The 25029-nt window shown below is 35.2% G+C and overlaps 1 protein-coding gene and 1 non-coding gene across 5 annotated transcripts; both read left to right on the top strand.

Moving 5' to 3' along the window:
* Positions 1 to 2153: 2153 nt before the first annotated feature.
* On the top strand, positions 2154 to 2260 carry LOC111888250 (small nucleolar RNA R71). Its single transcript, XR_002849130.1, has one exon. It is a non-coding gene; the product is annotated as a small nucleolar RNA R71 (small nucleolar RNA).
* Positions 2261 to 13322: 11062 nt separating this feature from the next.
* LOC111888247 (ATP-dependent DNA helicase Q-like 4A) lies at positions 13323 to 21392 on the top strand. Of its 4 annotated transcripts, none has more exons than XM_042898252.2 (26): positions 13323 to 13476; positions 14266 to 14380; positions 14485 to 14661; positions 14761 to 14818; positions 14908 to 15393; positions 15479 to 15640; positions 15728 to 15855; positions 16294 to 16663; positions 16749 to 16880; positions 16963 to 17049; positions 17164 to 17291; positions 17519 to 17639; positions 17839 to 17990; positions 18074 to 18209; positions 18341 to 18464; positions 18554 to 18624; positions 18734 to 18802; positions 18949 to 19068; positions 19173 to 19331; positions 19411 to 19491; positions 19590 to 19748; positions 19924 to 19979; positions 20181 to 20334; positions 20404 to 20507; positions 20577 to 20654; positions 20823 to 21392. In XM_042898252.2, the coding sequence occupies exons 2-26, from the start codon at positions 14358 to 14360 to the stop codon at positions 21232 to 21234; spliced, it is 3747 nt and encodes a 1248-aa protein (XP_042754186.1). In that variant the 5' UTR covers positions 13323 to 13476; positions 14266 to 14357; the 3' UTR covers positions 21235 to 21392. The 4 variants fall into 4 exon arrangements, with proteins under 4 accessions (XP_042754186.1, XP_023740144.1, XP_023740145.1 ...); XM_023884376.3 differs by having other exon boundaries at positions 14482 to 14661; XM_023884377.3 differs by having other exon boundaries at positions 13329 to 13471.
* Positions 21393 to 25029: the final 3637 nt, after the last annotated feature.

Raw genomic sequence — 25029 nt, 5'->3', positions numbered from 1 at the left:
ACTCCTTCCCATCTACGTCTCGTCATCTTCCAGCATCGGGAATGCACGCCTAATCTTTTGTGGTTTGTACTTTGTCTTGTAAGCGTGAATCTTCTTTTTGTAAGCTCGTTTTAATTCCTCCCTTTTCTTCTTTACAACATCATCCTTAGCTTCTTGGGCTTCCCTTCTCCTTTTTTTTTTCTGTGCTTACTTCATCTTCAAGCGGAATTGCATCAAGATATGCTATATGGGCATGTTGAACTTCCGTGTCCATTTCTCCTTCTGCTGTTTGTTCTTCTAAAGAATGATGAAAAATATCCAAGTCCAGCTTATGCAGAGAACTAGCAACAAGTTGATATAAGTCCTCCAAGTTGTTGGCAATTTCGACTGGACTCGTCGAGTCCAGGAGAGTGACTTGGCGAGTCGGATCGTATTTCACCATTTCCACTGTGTTTTCTAAGTCGGCTCCTTCCAGTAGCTTTTCTATCTCCTCCAAGTCCTTGTTAACATCTCCATCCTCTCTAAAAGGTAGCAAAAACTTGCTTGGATCTTCTTCTTGCAAAAATGCAAGTTCCTTTTGTAGTATCTCATCATCTAAACCGATAAATGAGATCTCTTCTTTCCCTTCTTCTTCTTGCTTGGCTTCTGGTACAGCTCTAAATATTGCGGACTCGTCACCTACCCTTAACTTTAGTGTAGACTCACCTACATTGATTAAAGCACATGCAGTGTTTAAAAATGACCTCCCCAAAATAATCGGAATTTTGGGGTCTTCTTCCATGTCAAGCACCACAAAGTCTACTGGAAATATGAACTTGTCGACTTTAATAAGAAGATCCTCACAAACGCCTCGTGGATGAATTGTTGTTTTGTCTGCCAAATGGATCTTCATGTTTACCGGCCTTGGCTCCGATAAATTCAGCTTCTTAAAGAAAGAGAAAGGCATCAGATTGATGCTTGCACCCGAGTCGGTCAGCGCTTGAGTGACAAACGCGTTTCCAAATTGGCACGGAATTATGATACTCCCCGGATCGCCCTTCTTTTCAGGTAGCTCACTCAATATTATCTCCGCGACTTCAGCCAAGTCTTTCCTAGCAGCAAAGAGACCTTTTAGTAAGTTGAAGTACTTGGGTGTTTTGAGCATTGTTTCTACAAATGACACATTGACTTGTATGGCTTTAACATGCTTCATGAAGGCTCTATAAGCTTCAACTTTTTCAACAGGCATGACTTTGATTGGGAATGGCAAAGGGGGAATATATGGCTTTAAGGGAATGATAGTTTTGTCATTTACGCATGGACTCGTCGAGTCCATTAGAGGGACTCGGCGAGTCTGGTCGGGTTTAGCTGGAGCCGACTCTTCTGCCTTTTCTGTCTTCCTCTTGGAGATCCTCTGTGCATGTGTGAAAATTTCTTCATTGCTGGAAGTCACCATATTCACATTCTCCATTCTCGGATTGGTTTCGGTATTAATTGGAAGCTGACCCGGTCTTCTTTTGTTCCCTTGGTGTGCAAGCTGTCCCAACTATTTCTCAATGTTGAGAATGGATGCCTGCTGATTCCTTAGCATATTTATGGTCTCGTGTATTGCAGCATCGTGATCATTGTGTCTCTTTTCGGACGCGGCTATGAATCTAGTGAACAATTATTCTAAATCGGCTTTCTTTTCCATCACCGGTTCTTCCTTTTGATAAAATTCCCTCTCTTTCTGCTTGTATTTCTCCTCCTTAGCCTTCTTGTATTCTTCGTATGGGAGCCATTCCTACTTCAGTTTCCACCAATTCTCGTCGTATCGATCGCCACTTGAATAGAATACTTGAGCCTTCTTGTTTCCATTCTCATCCAAATCACAATCCTTTGTGAGATGGGGCCCTCTACAATTTTCACATCCAACCCGAATAGCATGGATTGTTTGATCCATTTTTGTCATTCTTTTATCTAGACTATCGAGCTTAGCTATCACCGCCGCCATGCTATCATTTGACGAGTTCACTACCCCCCGACTTACTTCATTTCTTGGATTGTGGTATTCTCTAGAGTGCTTAGAGAATTCTTCAATTAACTCCTTGATTACTGGGGGCGCCTTCTTTGTGAGCGGGCCTTGAGAATCGAGCAGTTGCCTTGTGGTGACATTGACTCCATCATAGAAAATGGAGACCTCTTGTTGGCTATTGAGGTCATGGTGTGGACAATTTCTAAGCAAGTTCTTGTATCTTTCCCAAGCTTCATAAAGAGATTCTTCGGGTTGTTGCTCGAAGTTGGCAATGGCTTTCTTTAGCTTGACTATTTTGGAGGGCGGGCAAAAGTGGTCTATGAACTCTTCTTTCATCTTGCCCCATGTGGTGACCGATCCGGGAGGAAGTGACTTTAGCCAATCCTTTGCAGCACCTTTGAACGTGACTGGGAGCATGCGAAGAAGCTGGGTCTCGCGTGGAGCATTCGGTACATTGAAGTAGTCAGCCACATCATTCACTTCGTCCAAGTGCTTGTAAGCGTCTTCGTGATCCTTCCCATAAAAAAGAATCTCCTTGAGTAGAGCGAGAATATGGCCTTTTAGTTCGAAAGTAGCGGTTGCGGGAATTGCGGGCTGCACAAGTCCCGGTCCGGTGTCATCGCGCATCCTCTTCTTCCATTCCCCCATGGGGACTTCATCGATATTAGCCATAGTGATAGCTAAATCGTCTTCAAACTCGGATTCGTGCTCGTATGTGGGTTCTTCTTCTTCCTCGGTCTCGTACTCGGTGTCTTCTTGAATTGGGTCTCCGATTGTCAAAGAGGCACTGGATGCTCCTGTTTTGCTGCTCCTCTTCTTGCTGAAAACGGATTTGAGGTTTTTGAGTGGTGAGTTCTTTGAAGAAGCGGTTTCTCCAACGGTTTTGCCTTTGCTCCTCCTTAGTGCGGATTCCGGGTCTTCAAGAGGAGGGACTAGAGGTGTATCGGATCCTCGGGTCATGAAACAACTGTAAAAAAAACAGAAAACGCGTAAAAAGAACAAAAATAAAATAAAAAATTAAAGCTGTAAACAACGATGTACTCGCCGAGTCGGCACGAGTGCACTCGGCGAGTTCAAGGCAAAAACAAAACAAAAAAAATTTCTAGTTACTTTAAAAACAGATTTTTATTAAAACTTATTCTACTTACTGAATTACCTTTTAATTAACTTTGTGTAAGATAAATCCCACACAAATGATCGATTAAATTAGAATTTAATGTTAATTTTAAAACCGTTCCCCAGCAACGGCGCCAAAAACTTGATGTGTGCAAACTCACTTAGTTTTAAACCTACTTTCAATTATAAAATAACACACAAAGGCAGTGAACCTATCAATTGTGGTATAGTTAAATAAGTAGGGTATCGAACACAGGGAACGTCAAATTAAAACTAAAAACTATCTAAATTAATTAATAAATAGGGGGTTTTCTCTAGTTTTACAAGACTAGAAAACTTACTAACTATTGCTTAATCTAAAAGTTAGAAAAACAAAGAATTAACTAGATCAATAATGGGAAGGAACTTCTGTTTAGTTCAACTCAATTGATCCTATGGTTGATTTCAAGGTAATGGTGCAATGGATTAATTCTTTTGTTGGTTACCGATTCAAGTGACTAGATTCGCATTCACTACACTAATCCTTAGATATTAAACTAAATTAAACAGTTGTCAGTTGTCTAATTTAATTAAATTCACTAGATTAATTATTCGGGTTAATTTAGACTTTCAATAGTTAACTAATTTAATCTTTTAATTAACTTCTCGTTGATGGTCATCACACAAGCTTGCACATGAATTTACTCAATTTTCTTATTAACTCTAGTTTCATGTTCATTAATCATAGACATATGATAAAGTGGTCACATAGCATATGAGGTTGATAATCAATAGATGTTCATGCTAATCAACTATCTTCCTATTAACAGAAAATTAATTATTATTCACACACAAGGTTCTTTAGCAAGCTAAAATAACAAAAATCACCAACTTAGAATTAATCCCACCAATAATCAAACCATAGTATCAATTTTGTATCCCCAAACAGAAGTCTAAAGGTTTTAGCTCATAATTGAAGTAAATAACAGCAAACAAACATAATCTAATTGTTTAACCATAATGACAAAACAAAAGACTAAGTAGAGTGATGAAATTTGCCTCAATTCTTCCTTCGGAATTGAATTCTAACTTATAACTTCGTCTTCTAGGGTTTTTTTGACTTCTTAATCGTAGCTGAACTCTTCTGAATCGTTCCAGAATTCCCCCCCATCGTTCTGAGGAGTTATCTTTATATATACGAATCGACTCGTCGAGTCGGGTGCCGACTCGTCGAGTCCATCTCTCAGTCCCTGTATTGTGATAAGTCTCCGGGATCCCGAGTCTTTATCTTCTCGAATCTTCGCTTGGACTCGCTGAGTAGTCGACCATACTCGCCGAGTAGGTGTTATTTTTAGTGTTTTTTATTCTTTGTTCCATTATCGAGCTCTCAACCGCTTCTCCTGCTTCCTTTTGCTTCCGAGCTTCATTTTTGGACTGAAAATATAATTCAACCACTTTTAAGTACATTTTGTCCATAAAATGCAATAATTTAGCTAATAAATGAATAAAAATCTATACTTAATATGAACTAAATATGCACATATCACTTCTTGAATCACCTCAAGTTCGAGATCCACATCAAGTGTTGCTATGACCAAAAGTCTTATTCTTATCTTCTTCAAAAAACGAAACAACTAAGCAAGGTGAGTTCATACCCCCTCTATTTTCGGTTTTCACATGTTTTATGGGGGATAATACAAGTAAAATGTGTAGATCTATGTGTATTTGTATGTTATGTGTGATTTCTTGTGTTTGTGGTAAATATGTGCCAAAAATGAAAGATATTTCGAGATCTACAGTTCATGGAGGAAAAATATGTGATCTAGGATGTATTACACTTAACAAGTTAAGAAAAATTATCATATAAGGTTATAATAAGCATGTTACAACATATAACTCATTTTGGACTATTTTTGTCAAATAAACAAAAGTTGGGAAAAAGTTGTCATTTACGACTTTTACAAGGATCAAAAGGGTCAAACAGTTAAAATAGAAGTTTTTATGAACATTATGCTTTTCAAAGGACTAAAAATGTAAATTGTAGCCTATTGGGCTAAAATTTTGGGCTTTTCGGCCCATAGGCCCAACTTTGCGAAAAATATAGGTTTTAAGGGGCTGAAATGGTAAATTTCTCAAAATAGTGGGTAGAAAAATAAATAAATCTTTTTCAGGGGTTAAAATGACCCTTTCTGCCAAAAAGGATTAAAAATGTAAAGTTTTTTGGATTTTGGGTCAAATTTGTAAAAGTTGCGAAAAGTTTGGATTATAAATGAAAATCTTGTTACTAAAGGGGCTGAAACTACCAAAAAGTAAACATTGGGCTGAAAACATTATTTAAATAAGTCTTGGGCCAAAATGTCAAGAAAAATAGTTTAAGGACCTAAAATGTTATTTTTTTTATAAAAAGGGACTAAAATTGTCATTTTTATTAAAGAAAGGATGAATAGGCCAAACTAATATTTTTGAGTCAATTATTTTATTATTGAGATATTGGGTCAAAACTACCAAATTATAACTTATGAATTTAGAATGAAAAATATACATATATTTTCATAAATTTAAATATCGTTATAAAACAATTGACAAACTTCGTGCCGTTGCGATTTAACAATTGTTCAATCAGACTTTCCGACAATACTACACCTAAAACAAGTAAATATTCAAATTGTTGGGCTTGAAAGATTCCAATCATGCCTATCGGGCCTTTGTGACCCATTAACATGACTTATGGGCCTAACAATAATAATACATGTTTATTGGGCCTCCTATGACCCAATTACACTCTTAAGGGACCCTCAATGGCATTTACATGCTGTTGAGCCTCAGTGGCCCACTAACATTGCTAGCATGGTCCAAATAAATCATATGCGAAGTAGGCCAGCGCGCCATCCGTATACTCGACGGCCTTAGATAACATACGCGATTAGTGGGACCTTGTTGTCCTCTTCTCCGCGTCTGTTAGGCTTACATTCTATTTAAGTAAACCAAAAATCAGGTCGTTAATCAAGAATCATATTCATTTGGATTAGGTGAGTAATAACGGGCGACACCATTAAGTGTCGATTGTAGTATGTGGTTATAATTAAAGTCTCCTGGAGGGAGAGCGAAAGTTTGTGTATAGATCTATACGGGGGTGACCCCCCCACACCTAAGTTGTTCGCTACAGTTAGACTCGGCCAATCTAGGGTGACAAAATCTTAAGATCAATTCCGACGTTCACTAGAATACCAAGACATACGAACTAGTCATTATCATGCATGGTTATAACGACTCACATAAAGATCCAATACCATATAAGTAATCAAGGGAAATCATAGTCATTCGTTGTGACGATATAATAATACGAAACGATCATACTATTTTATCAGAAAACATCGGGTTTTTCGGGAAAATCAACATTATTCACTTGTACTTTTAATAACTATAATGCAAAACTTCTCATTTATACACGTTTTGAAATCATTCATGCACATACCTATGGATCTTCACACTTTTTGTATAAACAATTGTCGTTTCATGTCACACCCCCAAACCAAGGATGGCAGAAACGTCCGGGGGTGGAGGACTTCATGTATAGTATCACAACAACGTGTATAATAGTGCTCAAAGTAAATACAACAATCATAAATATAATTGAAAAAATTACACCAATGTATATGTTTACATATTTCAAATAAACTACATTATGATGACAAAATGAACTGTTTGACGATTTATCGTCCCATCCTCAGAACGTTGTTGATTTCCTGTTTCACTGAATTCCTGAGAATACAAGTAGTTTTGAAAAAAAAGTGTCAACACAATGTTGGTGAGTTCATAAGCTTTTGATAGTAAGAGTTTGAAAATCGACCTTTGTAAAGAGATGTATGTTACCAAGAAAAATCCAATATTTTCCTTATAAAAGTTATGTGGTCCTAAATACCAGGACCGAAAATGAACAAGTATTTGTCATACTTAAAGATATAAATGTGGTTTCAAATTGGCGTAAAACCCTTTCTGATTTGAGAAAACTCCCGTAATGAATGATGTGTAGTCTTAAATACCAACACTGAAAAATATACAACAATATCTGTAATTATTGATATAAAAAATGATTTTAAATCGACATAAAACCCTTTTTGATATGAAGGCGTACAAGTATTTTTCCATACTTAAAGTAATTTCAGTGAGCTAAATCGACATAACTCGCTAATTTAAAGTTAGAAGCCGTAAATTTTATGATTTGTTAATACCACATGTGAGCTATCATAACCATACTTGAGTTAGACGGCCTCGTAATGCGATGTTCTTCAGGCGTCGCCGTTAAATGACACTTGTCACCACAGACCTGCCGGTCTAGCTGTTGCAAGCAGCTCGGGTGTGGGGTTGTCAAACCCAATATAGATTTATATACAACTATCACGTTCTCCCTACAAGAGACTCTGGTTACGGTTTACAGGACTTTTTGAATTGGTTACTTTGGAAGTAACCCGAAGAGAGTGACTCACAAATTTATTCATTAACAGATTTACGTGAACTAAATTGAAAACCTTTGATAACTAGTTTTGAAAAGTAAATGATACATAAACTATACCTATTATAGTTTATCCAAAACGTTTGTAATGTATAAGAACTCTTTCATGAAAATGCATTAGTGTTATGAATCCATTAACTATGCTTATTATAGCTTAATATACATGTTCTAAATGATTGAATAATCTTATCATGAATGACCAAGTTTCAGTTTATGATGATAAACTAACAAGGAAACACATTCAATATTTAGAACTTAGTGTTATACACTTTGCTCAACATAATACAAAGTGTTATGAAAGTTATAAGATGTTAACTAATTTTTAACCTTTCTGCGTTGTTTTAGAAAAGTCATAGAAAAATTATACGAAGTCAAAAACTAAATCCGTAAATTCTGGGAGTTCCCAAAATGTGTCTAGTTTATGCATAATTTTTATCATGATTTTTAATGACCTCCAACTTGGGTGAAAAAGTCCATAATCACAGACTGATCCGGATTGGTATTTAAAATGATAGGAAGTTTTGTAAAAATCACCATAAATTGTATAAAAATCATATAGAGATGTGCAAGTAGTAAATTTAAAGCTAAGAACTGGAGCTACTTGCACCTAAAACAGTTTTGAAAGCAAAAATGTTTAAGTTTCCCAAAACAGTCCGTGAATGGAGTCCAACATTTTTGATGAAAGTTGTTAGAAAAAAATTTAGTTATGTTCTTGGTGTTTTAACTTGTACTCCCTCCCCCTAAAAACTTGAGAAAACATGAAATTACAGGGGTATGAACTCACCTTGAGTGGTTTCAGTAGATGAGTGTTGAAGAAGAGAAGTGTTCAACTCAAGAACACTTGAAGAATCACTTGAAGATTCGAAGATCTAACAAGAATGTGATGATGTTTGTGTAAGGAATCATTGATTTGAGAAAAATGGAAGTGGAATAATCATAGAGAGGATAAATTATACTTATCAAGAGTGTGAGAAAGCTTGATAATCAGCCTTGAATCTTGAATTTGAGGGAGAAGTTTTGAGAGAAAAGGTTGTTTGATCTTCTTGGTGAAAATAAGGAAAATGTGTGAAGTGAAGAGTGAAAGAGGATTCTTCAGCTCTTTTGGGCTTGGGTGGCTGGGAAAAGAGAGGGGTAATGCCTTGAAGTGACTAGGAGTAGAGAGGAGTACAAGGATTGGTCAAAGGAATGGGCATGGGGTGGTAGTTTGTGCAAAATATTATGGCAAGATTCACACTCCACCTCAAGATCTCACTTAAAAGATTTTATTTTTAAATAATTATTTCTATGAAAATATGCTCAATTTATGAATATCTAGGGTCTTATATGTTAAAATATGAGTTCTGGAGAAAATCCCGCGTTAAAATAATTAAAAACGGACTTAAAATGGAGAATTAGTCAAAAATGGGGTGAAAAAGGGTGAAATCCGAAGTCTGGGCGAGATTGCGGTCATCAGCAGCCTTGGAACCGAAGTGGCTCGGCTGCTGAGGAGTATCCGAAGGGAGGAGCTTAGTTGTGGATGCGGAGGTCGAAGAAGGAAGGCGCCGCGGTCGGGGTAGCTAGAACCGAAAGCAACTTTGGATGCGGGCTTCACATCGCTGCGGCTCGCTGGCTGCGGCCGGCTTGCTGCGGCTCGCTGGTTGCGGTCAGCTTGCTGCGGCTGCACCCTATTGCGGTCCGAAGACTGCGGTTGCTCAAGGGGCCTCGGATCCAAGAGGACTTGACCCTTATGGGGAGGATTTGGTCCTAGAGGGTAATTTTTCAAGATTTTTCCTTCTTTGAGTGGTTCCTTATCAAGCCTAGTATCGGGATGCCTCAATTGATTATAAAAAATTCAAGAGAGGTTTCGGGAGAGATTTTGGAGAGATTTTACAATCTTGGAGATATTTCACATACAGAGAGAGATTTGGGAGAGATTTCACATACTTGGAGAGATTTCTCATACAAAGAGACATTTGGGAGAGATTACACATTCTTGGAGAGATTTCTCATACAAAGAGAGATTTGGGAGAGATTACACATTCTTGGAGAGATTTCTCATACAAAGAGAGATTGAGTGAAAACGATTGAGAGAGGTTTCGTGTGTGCCATTTGTGAGTGTTTGGCTCCGTAACTCAAGGTTCGTAAGCACCGTTAAGCCATGTTTAAGGATCTTACACACTCCCAATGAGTATGCAACATTGTTTTATCGGTTTGGTTTGTTACTTACCATAGTTTTAGGTTAAGGAAATCTAGATGTACGAACTTTCGATTTATGATCTCTCATTAGAATAGCGAGTTGTTTAGTAATTAAGTAACGTAAGCCCTAGTACTCATTGGCTAATTGAGTCGATCGATTTGACTTGTTGATTTTAGTTGACTGGAAATTGACGGTTGTCACATTTCAGAAAATATCGGATTTTCTAGGTTTTATAAACTACACAAAACATTTTCATATCAAACCTGCTTATGAACTCACCAACATTCTTTATGTTGACGTTTACAAAATAACTTGTATTTCCAGGTAACATATAAACTGAAGAACAATACAAGGTGTGTTAGAATGTTATGTTTTGAAAACTCTCAAACAATTTATGTTATGGAAATGTAATATTTAGACAATGTACTTGATGTGAACAATGTCAGTTGTAATATATTTAAATCATGGTGATGTTTATGTTATGTTTGATGTATATTCATTGTGATGATATTTCAATTTAAGTCACGCGAGCCCTCGGACGTTTCCGCCGTCTGTTTCGGGGGTGTGACAATATTTTTTGTCTTTTAGTGTAACTATGTCAATTACTCGATATTATTCATCGTTCCTCAGAGGTTTAAAGAGATCCGCATAGCCCCCTTTGCGGATCTCGTGATCATTTTTCCAAAACTCAAATTTTATTGGTTAAATGCTTAAAACACCCCCTCAATTTTGGTTATTTCATGAATTTTCTATTGTTAATTATATTGATTGTGATGATGTAATATACTTTGTTGACAATTTATTTTCCGGCTAAAAAATATTTTATGTTTTATGATGTTTTCTAGTACGAGATTTATTGTAATGATTTTAATACTACTTTAAAGATTATTATAAACTATATAATATATGACGAGAGATTCACAACCACAATATACAAACATAATAAGTTTGTGTCTGCCGCTAAAACTTCGGGCCATCTGATACAAAGACTTCTTATAGGGTTACCCAAAGTGTAACTACTTATTTATGGTAAAGTGGGTGCGTTTACCGACGACAAGAACGATGTGGTGGATACGGGCAAAATAATATTTTTAAATCCATTAAGACCGTTCGAGTTAAAAAAGTTAAGGATTAAATGTACAAGCTACGATAAAGCATACAAATTATCCATACAATTTAAACTAAAAGTGATTGATATAATAAGTTTAGTTGTGGATAAAAAGATAAAAATAGTGGTTTTTTAATTTCTTGTAAATGATAATAAAAAACATAGTGATTAAAATGAAAAAAAAAAACAAGTTCAATGACTAATGATACCTTAAACAAAATATAATGAGTAAAATAAAACACTTAGAAAAATTCAGTGACTAATTATAACCTTGACAACGTCGTATTATACATCGACTATTCCCGATTAGGATGACTAAAATAAACAAAAACAAACAAGTTTAATTACTAATGATTACTCAAACCTAAACCCCTTTGTTTAATTTTTATAATCCTCTAAGAGCATTGGGTGTGGGCAACAAGGTGCAACACCGAGTTGTGCCACCTCATATGCCATCTAAGCTAATGTTGTTATGACACCAAGTGAATAAATTGGCAACAAGATGCAACACCAACTTTTTGAAAATAAATATTTTTATTTTTTCTATTTTTATTTTTACTATTTCGTTTTTTTTTTTTTTATTTTTACTTATTTTTTTTTTGCTTTCGTTTTTCTTCTTTTTATTTTTTTAATAACTAATATATTTTTTTATAAAACATATAATTTTAAAAACAAAAAAAAAGACATAATATTTAAAATCTAAAATTCCGATTACAATTAAAAAAACATAATTTTAAACCTAAATTAATAACTAAAATACCATTCAAATTACTACTAAAACCACACCAATCCTAATTAACCCAAATATTTTTTCCTAATTTGTTCATTCATCGCTTGTAGCACCGCTAGATCAGCAGACGCTAAACTCTCCTCGCTTGTCCGAAGAATTGACTACCGATGTGTCATCAGTTCCCTCTCTTTTTGTTCATGCTTCTCCCATGCTTGCCTTTTTAGGAACTCCAAATGACGACGTTTCAACTCATTTTTTTCTTTTATTAATAAATTGTGTTCTTCGAATTTGGTTTTCATTTCCGCCACATCTTTTGCTCTCGTCTCCACCTCCTCCTCATGTCTTGCAGCGCGCCTCGCTTTGTCGCGTCCTGGCGGTCGTCGTGGTGGGGATATCTCTTGGATATCATCCGGGATCTCATCATCATCGGCATTTAGGTCCATGTTAGTCCGTGCGTCCGACACGTCGACCGAGCTAGAATTGTGAAACCTTTTGGATTGAACCTCCGACGATGTAGGCGTTTTATTCCACTTTGGATCCGCTCACAACAATTCCCATGATTTTTCAAAGTCGAAAACATGACCCATTTCGACCCGATATTGTTCCTTAGCCGATTTGAACAAATCAAAGTCGTTGGTTCCATTTTGTTGTTGCGTCTCAAGTCGGTTGTAAATACCGTTGAGTTTGCTGCACCGCTTAGTTATCATACCCCATTTGCTGCTCAACATGTTGTTGTTGCGATACAAATTTTTCTTTAAAATAGCGTGAAACTTGTCGAACACCGCCCCCCAATAAGCTCATTTTTTCATTCCATTTCCGCGAAGTTTGTTTTTTGAAGTAGCACACCAAGCCGCCGTCAAAGCGTATTCCTCCTCCGGTGTCCGCCATTGTGGAATGTCTGCATTTTCAGATTCCACTGCTATTGATTTCCCTTTTGATTTTCCTTTCCATTTCCCTTTCTTACTACTTCCCGCTTCCACTTGAACTGATGGTTGTGTTGTAGACGACGGTTGATTGGTTGTTTGTTGCATCGAACCAAAAGTAGAGAAAAGATTTTGTTGTAAATTTGGGTTTTGACCAAATTGATTTTGTTGAACGTAAGGTGAGTTGGGAAATTGCAGTGGCGGTGAAGCGGGATTGAAAGCGGCACCTTGGTCTGGTATTTGTGGTGAACCTTGAGACGACAAAAGGTTGAAACAATTTTCATACCCTGCAAATATGAGAGGCGAGGTTGTGTTTGGGTTTGATGATGAAGGGAAAGTGTTTGGGTTTTGCTCAATTTTTTGATTAACAAAGTGTAGAAAATATAGAGAGGATTTTAAAAAGATATGTAAAATTTAAATTAAAAAGAGTATATATATATATATATATATATATATATATATATATATATATATATATATATATATATATATATATATATATATATAGGTAAAAAGATAAAAACGTTTTTTTTTTTAAAAATGAATTTCGACCGTTTTCAAACGGTAAAAAAAAAACGGTAAAATAATGCCCGTTTCAATTCGTTATGACGCCCACGAGAACTGCTCGACGAGATGTAACGAGTTGGGGGGTGTTCCCCGTCACGACGACGTTGTCGGCTGCCCATACCGACTACTCTAAGAATGCTCATAAAAAGTCGAAGTGGAACCAAACAGGATGCGGGTCGGGTTGAAACCGGAGTGATGATTCGCGCCCTAATCACGACCCACAAATATCCCGCCACTTCGCACCGCTCTTCGATTTCAAAGAATTTTAGTTCTCTATCTCCCCCTCTCTCTCTATTACTCCACCAGCTAACGCGAACGCCAGCAACACCGCCGCCAGACTATCATTTCCGACTGAAGCTTTCATCGATTAAATTTATATTTCCAGCGGTTAGGTTATTCTCTCTCATCCTATTTTATTTTTCATTTCTATGTATCAATGTTAGGTCATATGGTACCTTTCATCTCCAGTGAATACACCACAAATGCATGCACCATGAGGTCCTGGATGTTCAGGTTGTTTAGGATTTCAAAACTAATCACTAGCTATACTTCCGGAAATGCTTATTTTTTTACACTGGTCTGTTTGTTATTCATAAATTAAGTGTTGAAATGGTATTTAAGTAGTTAATATAACCTAGGCAATCATAATGATTTATAGAACCGATATAGCTCAATTTGGAGTCATTTAGCATGAATGTAGCTGAGAATCCGAAACAATGTCATCTTAGCGTTCTTTGGAAAATCTTTCTAAAGTGTCCTTTCATCTAGACAGTCAACAAACAGTAAGTCGATCATAAAGGGACCCGAGAACACTAATGTACATTGATAAACAGTCTATCTGTGTCTATCTGTGCTGTTTGATTGCGAAATATGGTTTGAACTTGGAACTAATTTCTCTCTACTGGATAGTTCTCTTTACAATGACCATTTTCACTACGACAGTAGTTATGTCTTTTGTATATCTCTTTTATAGACTTTGAGGAAAATTACACCAATTGCTACTTGTGTCTTGCTTGCTAGTGTAATCCTACAGTAGTTGCAAAAGCATGTGTCATTCTTGGATGTTTTCATGCTCATGTTCAAACAATCTTACATTTTTGCTCTGGCTGTTCATCAGTGAAACTTTTTTTTTTGTTATTCATCTTACATTTGTGTTTGTCATCTCTTCTGTCTGTTTATAGATATCATTTCAAATTGGCATCAAGGGCTGTATCTCATTTATTGTTTTATAAGATGGGGGAATGTGCTTGTTTCTAGATGAACATGTTAGTGAATGACAGAGGCAAACCATATGAAGTAAGAACTCCGGTTCATTTTTCTCTTTATAATTTTGTTTGATGACAATCATCTTTTTCTTTTTGTTCTTATTTGTTTTATTTCCTGTGGTTTAATCTCAGTAGAAACAACTTTGGTGGAGGTTCTAATCATGTGGACAAGCCTACAAGGGACAATTGGTCTCAACATGCCAAAGCACATGATAATTTTTCAAACCAAGATAAATTCTTGAAATCAAGTTTCCTTTTCTCTTTGTCAACACAAAAACCTTGTGTTGAAGGAGCCATGTCAGCAGCTGTAAGGTACAGTTTCCATGATTTACTGAAACTAATTCTATTTCTATAATTTGCTCTTTTCCGTGATATCATGTTTGGGACTTCACTGTTTTTCATTTGTTGTAGATCACTTTCTTCCCAATTTCAAAATGTTACAAACTCACAAAGTCAACATGTTGACAAGGTAACACTTTTTTATTTAATTTACATTGTCATCTTTTATGTCTTTATATCTTATAACTGTTTGGTCAACTGATATATAAGCTTTTACAGGCTTGGCAAGCTCTTTCCAACCTCAAGTTGTCTTCTAGGAATTATATAAAACCTGGTAAAAGCAGACCACTGGCTAATAATGGTGGTTCTACTTCTGCTTCATTTCAAGATGTTAGAAAACCTACCCAACAATTTTCCTCTAATGTGAATAACAAAAATTTGGGACAAAATCAAGCACACCAATCAAATGAAACATATGTGGCGGAAGCTTCTGGAAGGCTTGGAACTATGTTTAGTGGTGGTTATGCATCAAATCCCATGGAAGCTTCTGGAAGAAATATGAATGCATCATACAACAATGCCACAAATCATGGTGGTTATGCATCAAATCCCATGGAAGCTTCTAGAAGAAATATGAATGCATCATACAACAATGCCACAAATTCAGGTTATGGCATACACAACTATGGTACAAATGCAGGCCACTTCAAAGGGTTTCAAGAAACTGACACTGGTGGCATTGATGATGATGATGATATCCTTCTGGTAATTCATGCTACTAAATAAGGCCTTGATAAACAATGTATCTTAAAGTTGTTTAATTGCATCATCAATCAACTTCAATTTTCAGAATCTTGTTTTGGATCAAATAGTCTCTGAACACTACCAGTCATCTTGCACACCACCATCATCAACCTTGAAGTTTCCACCTGTCAATCCAGCTAGCATTTCAAGACATGATGACATAAGTTTGCCTCCAGAACTATGTGTGGAATGCAGTCATGGTTTTAAGGTAAGTATCTCAAATCATTAAACTTTTGATCTTTGATAGTTCTGTGGTGGACTCTAATTTTATGCCTAACTTTTAAAATTGGTTCAGCTAGGACTTTGTCCTGAAGCTTCAAATCATTTGCAAATAATGAAGGACATGCTCATTTCAATATCAAATGATCTACTTGACAATGTTGACCTGAATTCAGATCAAATAGAGAAGCTTCGCCAAGATAGGTATCCTTCCTTTTCTGCCTTCTGAAAATAAAAATGCAGTCTTATAATCAGTTATTTATTTATTTATTTTTAATTCTAGAATCAATGAGAAGTTTGGTACTTTTAGAAGCATTTTAAAAAGTAGAACCAGTAAGCAGCAGGTTGGTTTTGATTGGTTTTTATCAAAAGAAACTATAAATTGATAACATAGTTCCACTGAGTTTCTTAGAATTTTGTAACAAACTAACGATTACAACAACATACTGTTTAAAAAAGGGAAATGAAAGTAGGATGCTATAATAGATAAATAAATGGAAAGTACGTTGCTATTGCAATATACAAGTGAATCAACACATTCATTTGTTTTCCCATCTTTTTCTATTTGCTTTTATTTGCGCCCTCATTGACAACAATATCAGACTTGTTAGTTGTTACCTGATATTTGTTTTCTTATAACAGGATAATGCTGAATAAGCAAATCCAACAGCTTGAGAAACATCTTCAATCTAGAATGGTTGATCATGAAGGACCCAAATCAAACTTCACACCAAATACTGCTGCCACTAGATCTTTTCAGTATGAAACTCCTCCAACATTTGCTTCAAGAATTGATGCTACAAGACTTGATGATCAATTTTACATGCATAATGAGAATAATAGATGGAATTCACCATCAGTATCATATTCATCAGTAAGTAATGTCAGTGTTTCTTCAGCTCCTGTAGAGAGGGAACCATACATTCCAAAGTATGTGGAAGTCAATTACATTGAAGGTTCTGATGACAAGAACTGGAGTAAGCGAGATTTTCCATGGACCAAAGAGATGGAGGTATGTGTGACAGTGTGAGTGTGACAATCACCATTTACCACCAACATGAATTAGGGGTATAATCGTCTTTTTATTCTGCTCTTAGGCTAATAACAAAAAGGTGTTTGGGAATCACTCATTCCGACCTAACCAAAGAGAAGTGATTAACGCCACAATGAGTGGGAAGGATGTTTTTGTTTTAATGCCAACTGGAGGTGGAAAAAGTCTGACTTATCAGGTACTGCATTCCCTTTTTGTTTCCCTATTTTAAAAATATTTATTAATTTTCCATAATTATTGAATTTTGTTTTTTTGTGCAGCTTCCTGCTCTTATTTGTCCTGGTATAACATTGGTAATCTCACCTCTTGTTTCACTGATTCAAGATCAAATAATGCATCTCTTGCAGGTATATGAAAATTTTCTCATTCACTGTATTGGTTTTTTTTTCTTTCAAGATGTATATTGAGTTTTTTAAAATAGAAAGATGCTATATTATCTTTTTTTTTTGGTTGCACCATAGGCAAACATTCCTGCTGCTTACTTAAGTGCCACTATGGAGTGGAGTGAGCAACAAGAGATTCTAAGAGAGCTTTGCTCAGACAACTGTAACTACAAGCTGCTATATGTCACCCCAGAGAAAGTGGCAAAGTGAGTTCCTATTATCCTTCTTAAAGTAGGGTCATCTTATTTTTAAAAAAATACAATATGTTTAAATTTGACTAGAGATAAGTTCAACAATCTCATATATCTTAATCTGGAAACAAACTTCCTTGAAATAATAATGCAAGCATGTGAAGTGCACTCATTTTAACTAATACCTTTTCGATCCTACTATTATATTGCTAATCACTCTTTTAATTGTTACATGAGTGCAGAAGTGACTTTTTGCTACGACAATTAGAAAACATACATGCAAGAGAATTACTATCTAGATTTGTCATTGATGAAGCACATTGTGTAAGCCAATGGGGACATGATTTCAGGCCAGATTATCAGGTGATAGCTTTTGACTACATTATCTTTAAAAGATCTACCCAATTATAGCTTGTTTCTTTTTTCTTTATGTATATGGATTACAAAAGCTGTAAAAGTTTGATGCTATAACAAACAAATCAATGAAAGTACATTGCCATTTCTTTTATATAAAAAGTATGCTACATTGTTAAACTGACAACAAATGTGTTATTATCTACAGGGTCTTGGGATTTTGAAGCAAAAATTTCCAACAGTACCTGTACTGGCTTTAACTGCAACTGCTACAGCCAGTGTAAAGGAAGATGTAGTACAGGCTCTTGGTTTAGTTGACTGTGTTATTTTTAGGCAGAGTTTCAATCGCCCAAACTTAAGGTATGATTTACTTCTAAATATTGTATGCTATAAATTAGAATGTGTTGACTGTGGTTGACCTTGTAATTATGTTAATATTTCAGGTTTTCAGTTGTTCCCAAGACAAAAAAATGTATTGAGGAGATGCATGAATTCATTAAGAAGAGTCATTTTGATGAATGTGGAATCATTTACTGTCTTTCAAGGATGGACTGTGAAAAAGTTGCTGAGAAGTTGAAGGTTGTTCAGACTTCAGATACAAGTTTTGGAATATATATATATATATATATATATATATATATATATATATATATATATATATATATATATATATTTATCTAGTTATTCATTTGTGGAGATATTGTTTTCAGGAGTATGGGCACAAAGTAGGTTTTTACCATGGTTCTATGGAACCTGATATGCGTGCATTAGTTCAAAGGCAATGGAGTAAAGATGAGATTAATATAATATGTGCAACTGTGGCCTTTGGAATGGGTATGAATAAGAATAGTGTTATGATCCAGTGTAATTGTTGTGGTTATTATTTATATGAATAATGAATAAGAAAAATGTTATGTTGCAAGGTATTAATAAACCGGATGTTCGGTTTGTGATTCATCATTCTCTTCCTAAATCAATCGAGGGTTACCATCAGGTATTAGTTTTTACTTTTTACTTTTTTATTTTTATAGATAATTTATAAAAAAGGTATGTGTTGAGTTAAAGTCAATAATAAAGCTGAATTCCATGGAGCTGTGATGTAGGAGTGTGGGCGTGCAGGAAGAGATGGCCAGCTTTCTTCCTGTGTGTTGTATTATAGTTATAGTGATTATGTAAGTCATTGCTGAAATCCTACTATCTAGTTTAAGTGAAAGAAATAGCAACGTACTTTCAATGATCTGTTTATTATTATTATTATTATTATTATTATTATTATTATTATTATTATTATTATGCTGACACATATTTTTATTTACAGATCCGGGTGAAGCTAATGCTTAGTTATGGAGCTGAACAAACCTCTTTTGCATCTCCTCGTATGGGCACATCAAATTCAGGAAGGATACTGGAAACAAATACAGAAAACCTTTTAAGAATGGTACTAGAAAATCTTTCTAGTGCTGTTTTCAATAATTAGGTTCACAAGGGCATTTACGTCTTTTGCACAGCTGAGGCTTCTAATAATTTGACTTTTTGTTACAGGTCAGTTACTGTGAAAACGATGTTGACTGCAGACGTTTTCTACAACTTGTCCATTTTGGGGAAAAGTTTGACTCTTTCAACTGCAGAAAAACATGTGATAATTGTTTGAAAAGTCAAACCCTTGTGGAAAAAGATGTCACCCAAGTCGCAAAACACTTGGTTAGAAATCATACATTCTAATCTGTACTTCTTTATCTAGTGACATTAGAAATTATGTGTTTATTGTTTTGATGTGCAGGTTGACTTGGTCAAACTAACACAGCAGCAAGTCTCAGCATCTCATATCTTGGATGTCTACAAGGGTTCCATGAGCCAAATTGTAATTTTCTCAATATTTTGTTGTTTGTAATTTAGTTTCATTTGTTTGTGAATTGTGAATTGTGATTTTGATGTTGTTGACTTTGTGGAAAAATGAAGGTTAAAAAGTACAAACATGATAAATTAAGATTGCATGGAGCTGGAAAAAATGCAGCCAAAGGGGAAGCATCGCGTGTGCTTCGTCATCTTGTTGTTGAGGAGATTCTTGTGGAAGATGTAAAGAAAAGTGATTATGGATCTGCATCATCGGTTTTGAAGGTAAAAAATACCAATCTACTTTTATATATATATATATATATATATATATATATATATTCCTGTTTTATACTATTATATCATCCTACTTCTGTTCCTTTTTATTTTTTTTAGCAGTGAAAATTGCTTTGTGTTGATGCCATAATAGGAAGAAATGAAAACATTTTTTTTTTTATAGGTAAATGAAAAGAAGGCTGGAAGTTTAATTGCAGGTCGGCAGACCATAACTTTAAGGTCCATCTCTTTCATTTCATACTCCTAAAATTATTCCTATCTCATATTCTTTTTTATATCTTTTTCTTTTTACAACAACTAAATGCTATATATAACTGGGTAGATTTTATAGAGTATAATGCTGTAGTAGGAAATAAGTGAATCAATGTAGGATATGCTTTAATAAACAGATGCTTAATGGTTTTTTTGGTTGCTTTATAGATTTCCTTCTGGTGTTAAAGCATTCAAGTCCTTAAGAAATGATGCAACTCCAGCAAGAGGCTTATCAACATCAACAATAACATCAACATCAGCATCAAAACAAAACCCTGTGCAATTAGACACTTCTGCTCAACCTCAGACACAAGGAGACTCAGTATGTTGACTTTTTTTTTTTCTACTTAATTATTTTATAAAATTCCAAACTATAATATTTGTACAACAGGCGCTTTCAGCGAAGCTATACTCGGCTTTGCGACTCCTTCGAACGCATCTACTCAGGGAAGCATCAGAAAAGGGCATGTCATACTCCGCACATCACATTTTCGTGTAAGGGCAAATTTGTAAAAAAACAAAGTTATAAGTAAAAAAGAAACGTCTGACTTTTGTTGATTTTAGGAATGAAACACTACACGATATCGGGAGAAAGATTCCCAGAACTAAAGAAGAGCTTCTTGAAGTTCATGGCATTGGCAAGTAAGTTAGTTGCTTAACAATAACAGAGTATATTTACAGTTTTTGTTTTATATATATATATATATATATATATATATATATATATATATATATATATATATATATATATATATATATATTAAGATATGATTGTTTTGAGTTATAAGAGAAATGCTGATAACAACACAGGGCAAAAGTAAGCAAGTATGGGGATCGAGTTTTGAAAATCATTGAAGATACTGTAAATGCTCATTACAACAACACTACAGATAAAACCAAAAGCATAACCAAAAGCAGCAGCAACAGTACAGATTCCATAAAAAGAAGGAGAAACACATTAGACAAAATCCCAAATGGAGATTTAGGTTATGAAGATGAAGATGATTTCGTTGCAAGCACTGCACGTTCAAAGAAAAGGGTACTTGAAAAACCAAAACCGGATCCAGTTGCAGAAGCTGTTGACTATTTTTATGAAATTCCAGATGAGGATTTGGATTTGGAGTTGTTTGACAAGGTCTGTGAGATTCACACAAATGCTTCAAATCCAAAGCCTGAAACTGAAATGAAGAATATTGGAGGACGAGTGTTACCTTCTTGGTGAATATGTCACCCGTAGAATTAATTGTACAGTTGATAATGGCATGTTCTATTTAGTTACAGATGAGTTCGTTGTTTTCTTGTTATTTATGTTGTATATTCATGTTTATTGTTCGCTACTTTTCATTGGATATAGTCGATACTTGACATCTGCCCCCTTCATCAGAACTGCCATCAACAACACTTTGATTCACTCTTGAAATTCCATTTCTTTCATTGTGGGTGGTCTCTTTTGTAGTGCCCATCTTCTTGAATTTATAACCTTTAATCTTAACGAAAACTTTAGATTTGGAACACGACTTTCCATTATTTCCACCATCTTTCTTTCTTCCCGCTTTTCTTCCTCCGCCTACAAAACAGACCTAGACCGGAAACATGTTCACTAACTGAAACCTTCATTTTAGTTTTTTTAGAAAGCAAAGAATCCTTAACAGTAACCGTTGTTCAACCATACTACATGGCATCAACAAAATACTCTCATGAATTTGACAATGAACATAACTGAATTAGAGCTTAATCCCCGTCATCAATCTTACCTTTGACACCTTGTAAATCTAGGATAGTACGATTAAAGATATCAAGACGATCCTTTACCTAAGTACTTCCATACATTTGAATGGACTGTACAAAAGTTTTTTCCGATATAACTTATTTATGAGCGTTATTATATGAGAGTTTCTCCTATATCCCAATAACAATCATTTGATCCACAACTTCCCATAATGACGTAAACTTAACGGAATAACACTATGCGTTTTTGTCATAATAACCTTCTTCAACATCTCAACCATGTATTTTGATAATTTCAGTTTTCTTTCCAAAGCCTCCATACAATCTTGTTGAGCCATAAGAGCCCTAATCTTTACTTTCCACAAAGTGAATTTTTGGGACAAAATCTCTTCAACAAATAAAAAAACCACAACTCTGAAATAGGTAAAGATTTGACTATACAGTCACAGGCTCACAGCTGTAAAACTAAATAATATTAAATTAAATCTAAAGATTTAATTTATAATGGTGTCGTAATAGTGTTGGGTTGTTTTTGTCTTTGTTGGAGTGAAGGTTTTTGGCTAGTTGAAATTATCATATTTCATAGTTACTTAGTTTCATAGAGATTGTTGGTGATAGTTTATTCAATATTTTATATCTTGTAATTATGATTAAGTTGTTTCATGTGACCATCTGTATTCACAGTTTTAAAAACGTTCCAAGATCATTTACTATCATTAATTAAACACTCAAAGATGATAATGGTACATCCCTTATCCCCAAATAAGTTTGTGCACTGAAACTTCAAAGGTCGAGTAGGAAGTTATAAATCACCAACGACCCTCTTTCAAATATCAAATCAATCTAAATCGTCTTTTCAAATACTAGCCCATGGAAATGACTGGTTGCAGTGCGCATGATGGACATGATCATCTTGTCAAATTGTTGTTGATTGGCGACTCTGGTGTAGGCAAGTCTAGCTTAGTCTCACGATTCACCAGGGGGAAGTTCAGACCCGACCCAAAACCCACAAGTACAAACAACATTGTTGCTAGACATGTATGTGTTGATGGAAAGGTCTTCAAGGTTCAGATTGTGGATATTCCTGGGATTAATAGTAGTTACAGTGATATTTCTACAGAAGTGCTAAGCACAAACGGAGCACTCATTGTTTACGATGTTATGAGTCTTTCCACCTTTGAAAACGCTGAAAAGTGGTATAAGGAGTTACAAATTGCAAATGGGGAAATTGAGGTGATGCTCATTGGGAATAAATCTGATCTAGTGAATGACTTTGTCAGTACTACTTGTACAGATGCTGGAAAGGAACTTGCAGAGAGGGAATCACTTGGCTTCATTGAAACATCTGCCAAGGACAATAAAAATGTGGAAAAAGCTTTTGTTGAAGTGGTTACACTCATCTTTGAAAAGCTTATCGAAAATGATACCATGGATGCAATCAATGCACATGCTTTTCCTGAAATGTCTTCCGAAGGTTTGAAAGAAAATGTATTTTAGCTAGATTTCTTATATATTTACATATATTGTTGATTGGTAAGTAAGTTTTGCATGGCAGCTCGTATGTCCAGATATAGTGGGAAAAATGAGCCAGCCCATTATATGTTGAAGATCGAATCTTTCTCACTTCTTTCTGAAGCTAAAACCATTAAGTTTGAATCTGATGTTTTTGAAGCTGCTGGCTACAAATGGTCAGCTTTCAATATCCTAAATATTCAACTATTCTCAACTATTTTATGTTCATATGCAACTTTTTTATAACTTTTAGGAGGCTAGAATTGTACCCAAATGGAAATGAGGAAAGTTGGGGCAATCACATTTCAATATATATATGTGGCAATATGTAATGCAGAAAGTCTCCCAAAGGGATGGGAAGTGTGGGTTGATGGAAAATTTTGTGTTTATGATCATATACACCACAATTATATAACCTTCCAAGGTAAAATCGTCGACGCCTTGATTGATGTTATTAACGTGGTTACATATAAAAGCATGAACCTGACAACCTTCGTGTTAATCCATGTGTTTAAAGATGTTGATGGGAAGAGGACAAGGTTTCATGAGAAGAAGACCAGATGGGGATTTAATAGACTCTTATCACTGGCTTCTTTTACTGATGCTAGAAATGGTTTTTTCTTTCTTGATTCTTGTGTGTTTGGAGTTGAGGTTTTTGATGTTCCAAAGTTCGCAGCAAACGATCAATGTTTATCGATGATAAAACCTCCGGCAGTCGTTAACACTCATACTTGGACAATTGAAAAGTTTTCAGAAATAAGTGAGAATCTATTGTACTCGGATTACTTTAAAATTGGGAAAGTTCATTGGTAAGTTAATCATACATTCTTGCCATGCATTGGGGTTTTGGTTAGATATCAATATATTGTACATGTAGAAAGACTTAAACGTAATGCTTCAAGCTGGTTGATTTCAGGAAGATAAAACTCTATCCTAAAGGACAAGGAGAAGGAAAGGGCACAAATCTTTCAATTTTTCTCCAAGTACATAATTCTGAATTGCTTCCGGATGGGTGGACTGCTTATGCAAAATAGAAGATTCGTGTAAAGAATCAAGGTGGGGATGTTGATCAAGAGAGAGGTAATATCTGATATATTCGAAGGCCTGAGATTCCTTTCACCTAGATTATTTATCACCTCTTGATGTTTTGTATTCCGGTTCTGTTTTGCAGAAGCTGAACGCTGGTTTTGCAAGTCATCCGCTTCTTGGGGTTATCCGAGTTTCATGTTGTTAAGTGAAGTTGGTGACCCAGAAAAAGGCTTCGTGTTGGATGACGTTCTTATTGTTGAAGCAAAGATTTCAGTTGTTGGCATTCTAAAAAATTTTAATTGAAACAAGGAATCTTGAATTTTGACGACTTCTTACTTCGAAATGTGTGATTAATTGTTGTTTTGATTAAAAAAACGTAAACGTATTTAAAAGAAAAATATATTATAAGCTAATAACATTGATTGATCAACAAACTTTAAGTTAATAGATTCTAACTAGTTTTCTTTTTCATCATGCCCAAAACGTTCCCCAATGATCTTGACTAAATTTGCTTGAAGTTGACGCAATAAGCAGGCGTCATGTACATCTGATGTGTTTAATTAAAGATATTGTCAAAAAAAATAAATACTTGAATCAAATATTGGTTTAATTGAATGAAAATTGAGAGCTTGGAACACATTGAAGTTTTGCAAAGTTTGGGAGAACTTGTGCAATTTGAAAGTTGTTAGAAATTTTGGGTTTGTTTTGTGTTGCCACAGCCCCAGCCCAGCCCACATGTGACCATTTT

The sequence above is a fragment of the Lactuca sativa genome, chromosome 9, assembly GCF_002870075.4.
Source record: "Lactuca sativa cultivar Salinas chromosome 9, Lsat_Salinas_v11, whole genome shotgun sequence".
Lineage (NCBI taxonomy): Eukaryota > Viridiplantae > Streptophyta > Magnoliopsida > Asterales > Asteraceae > Lactuca > Lactuca sativa.
Note: the sequence above shows the minus strand (reverse complement) of the source record. Positions and strands in the feature narration are given on the sequence as shown.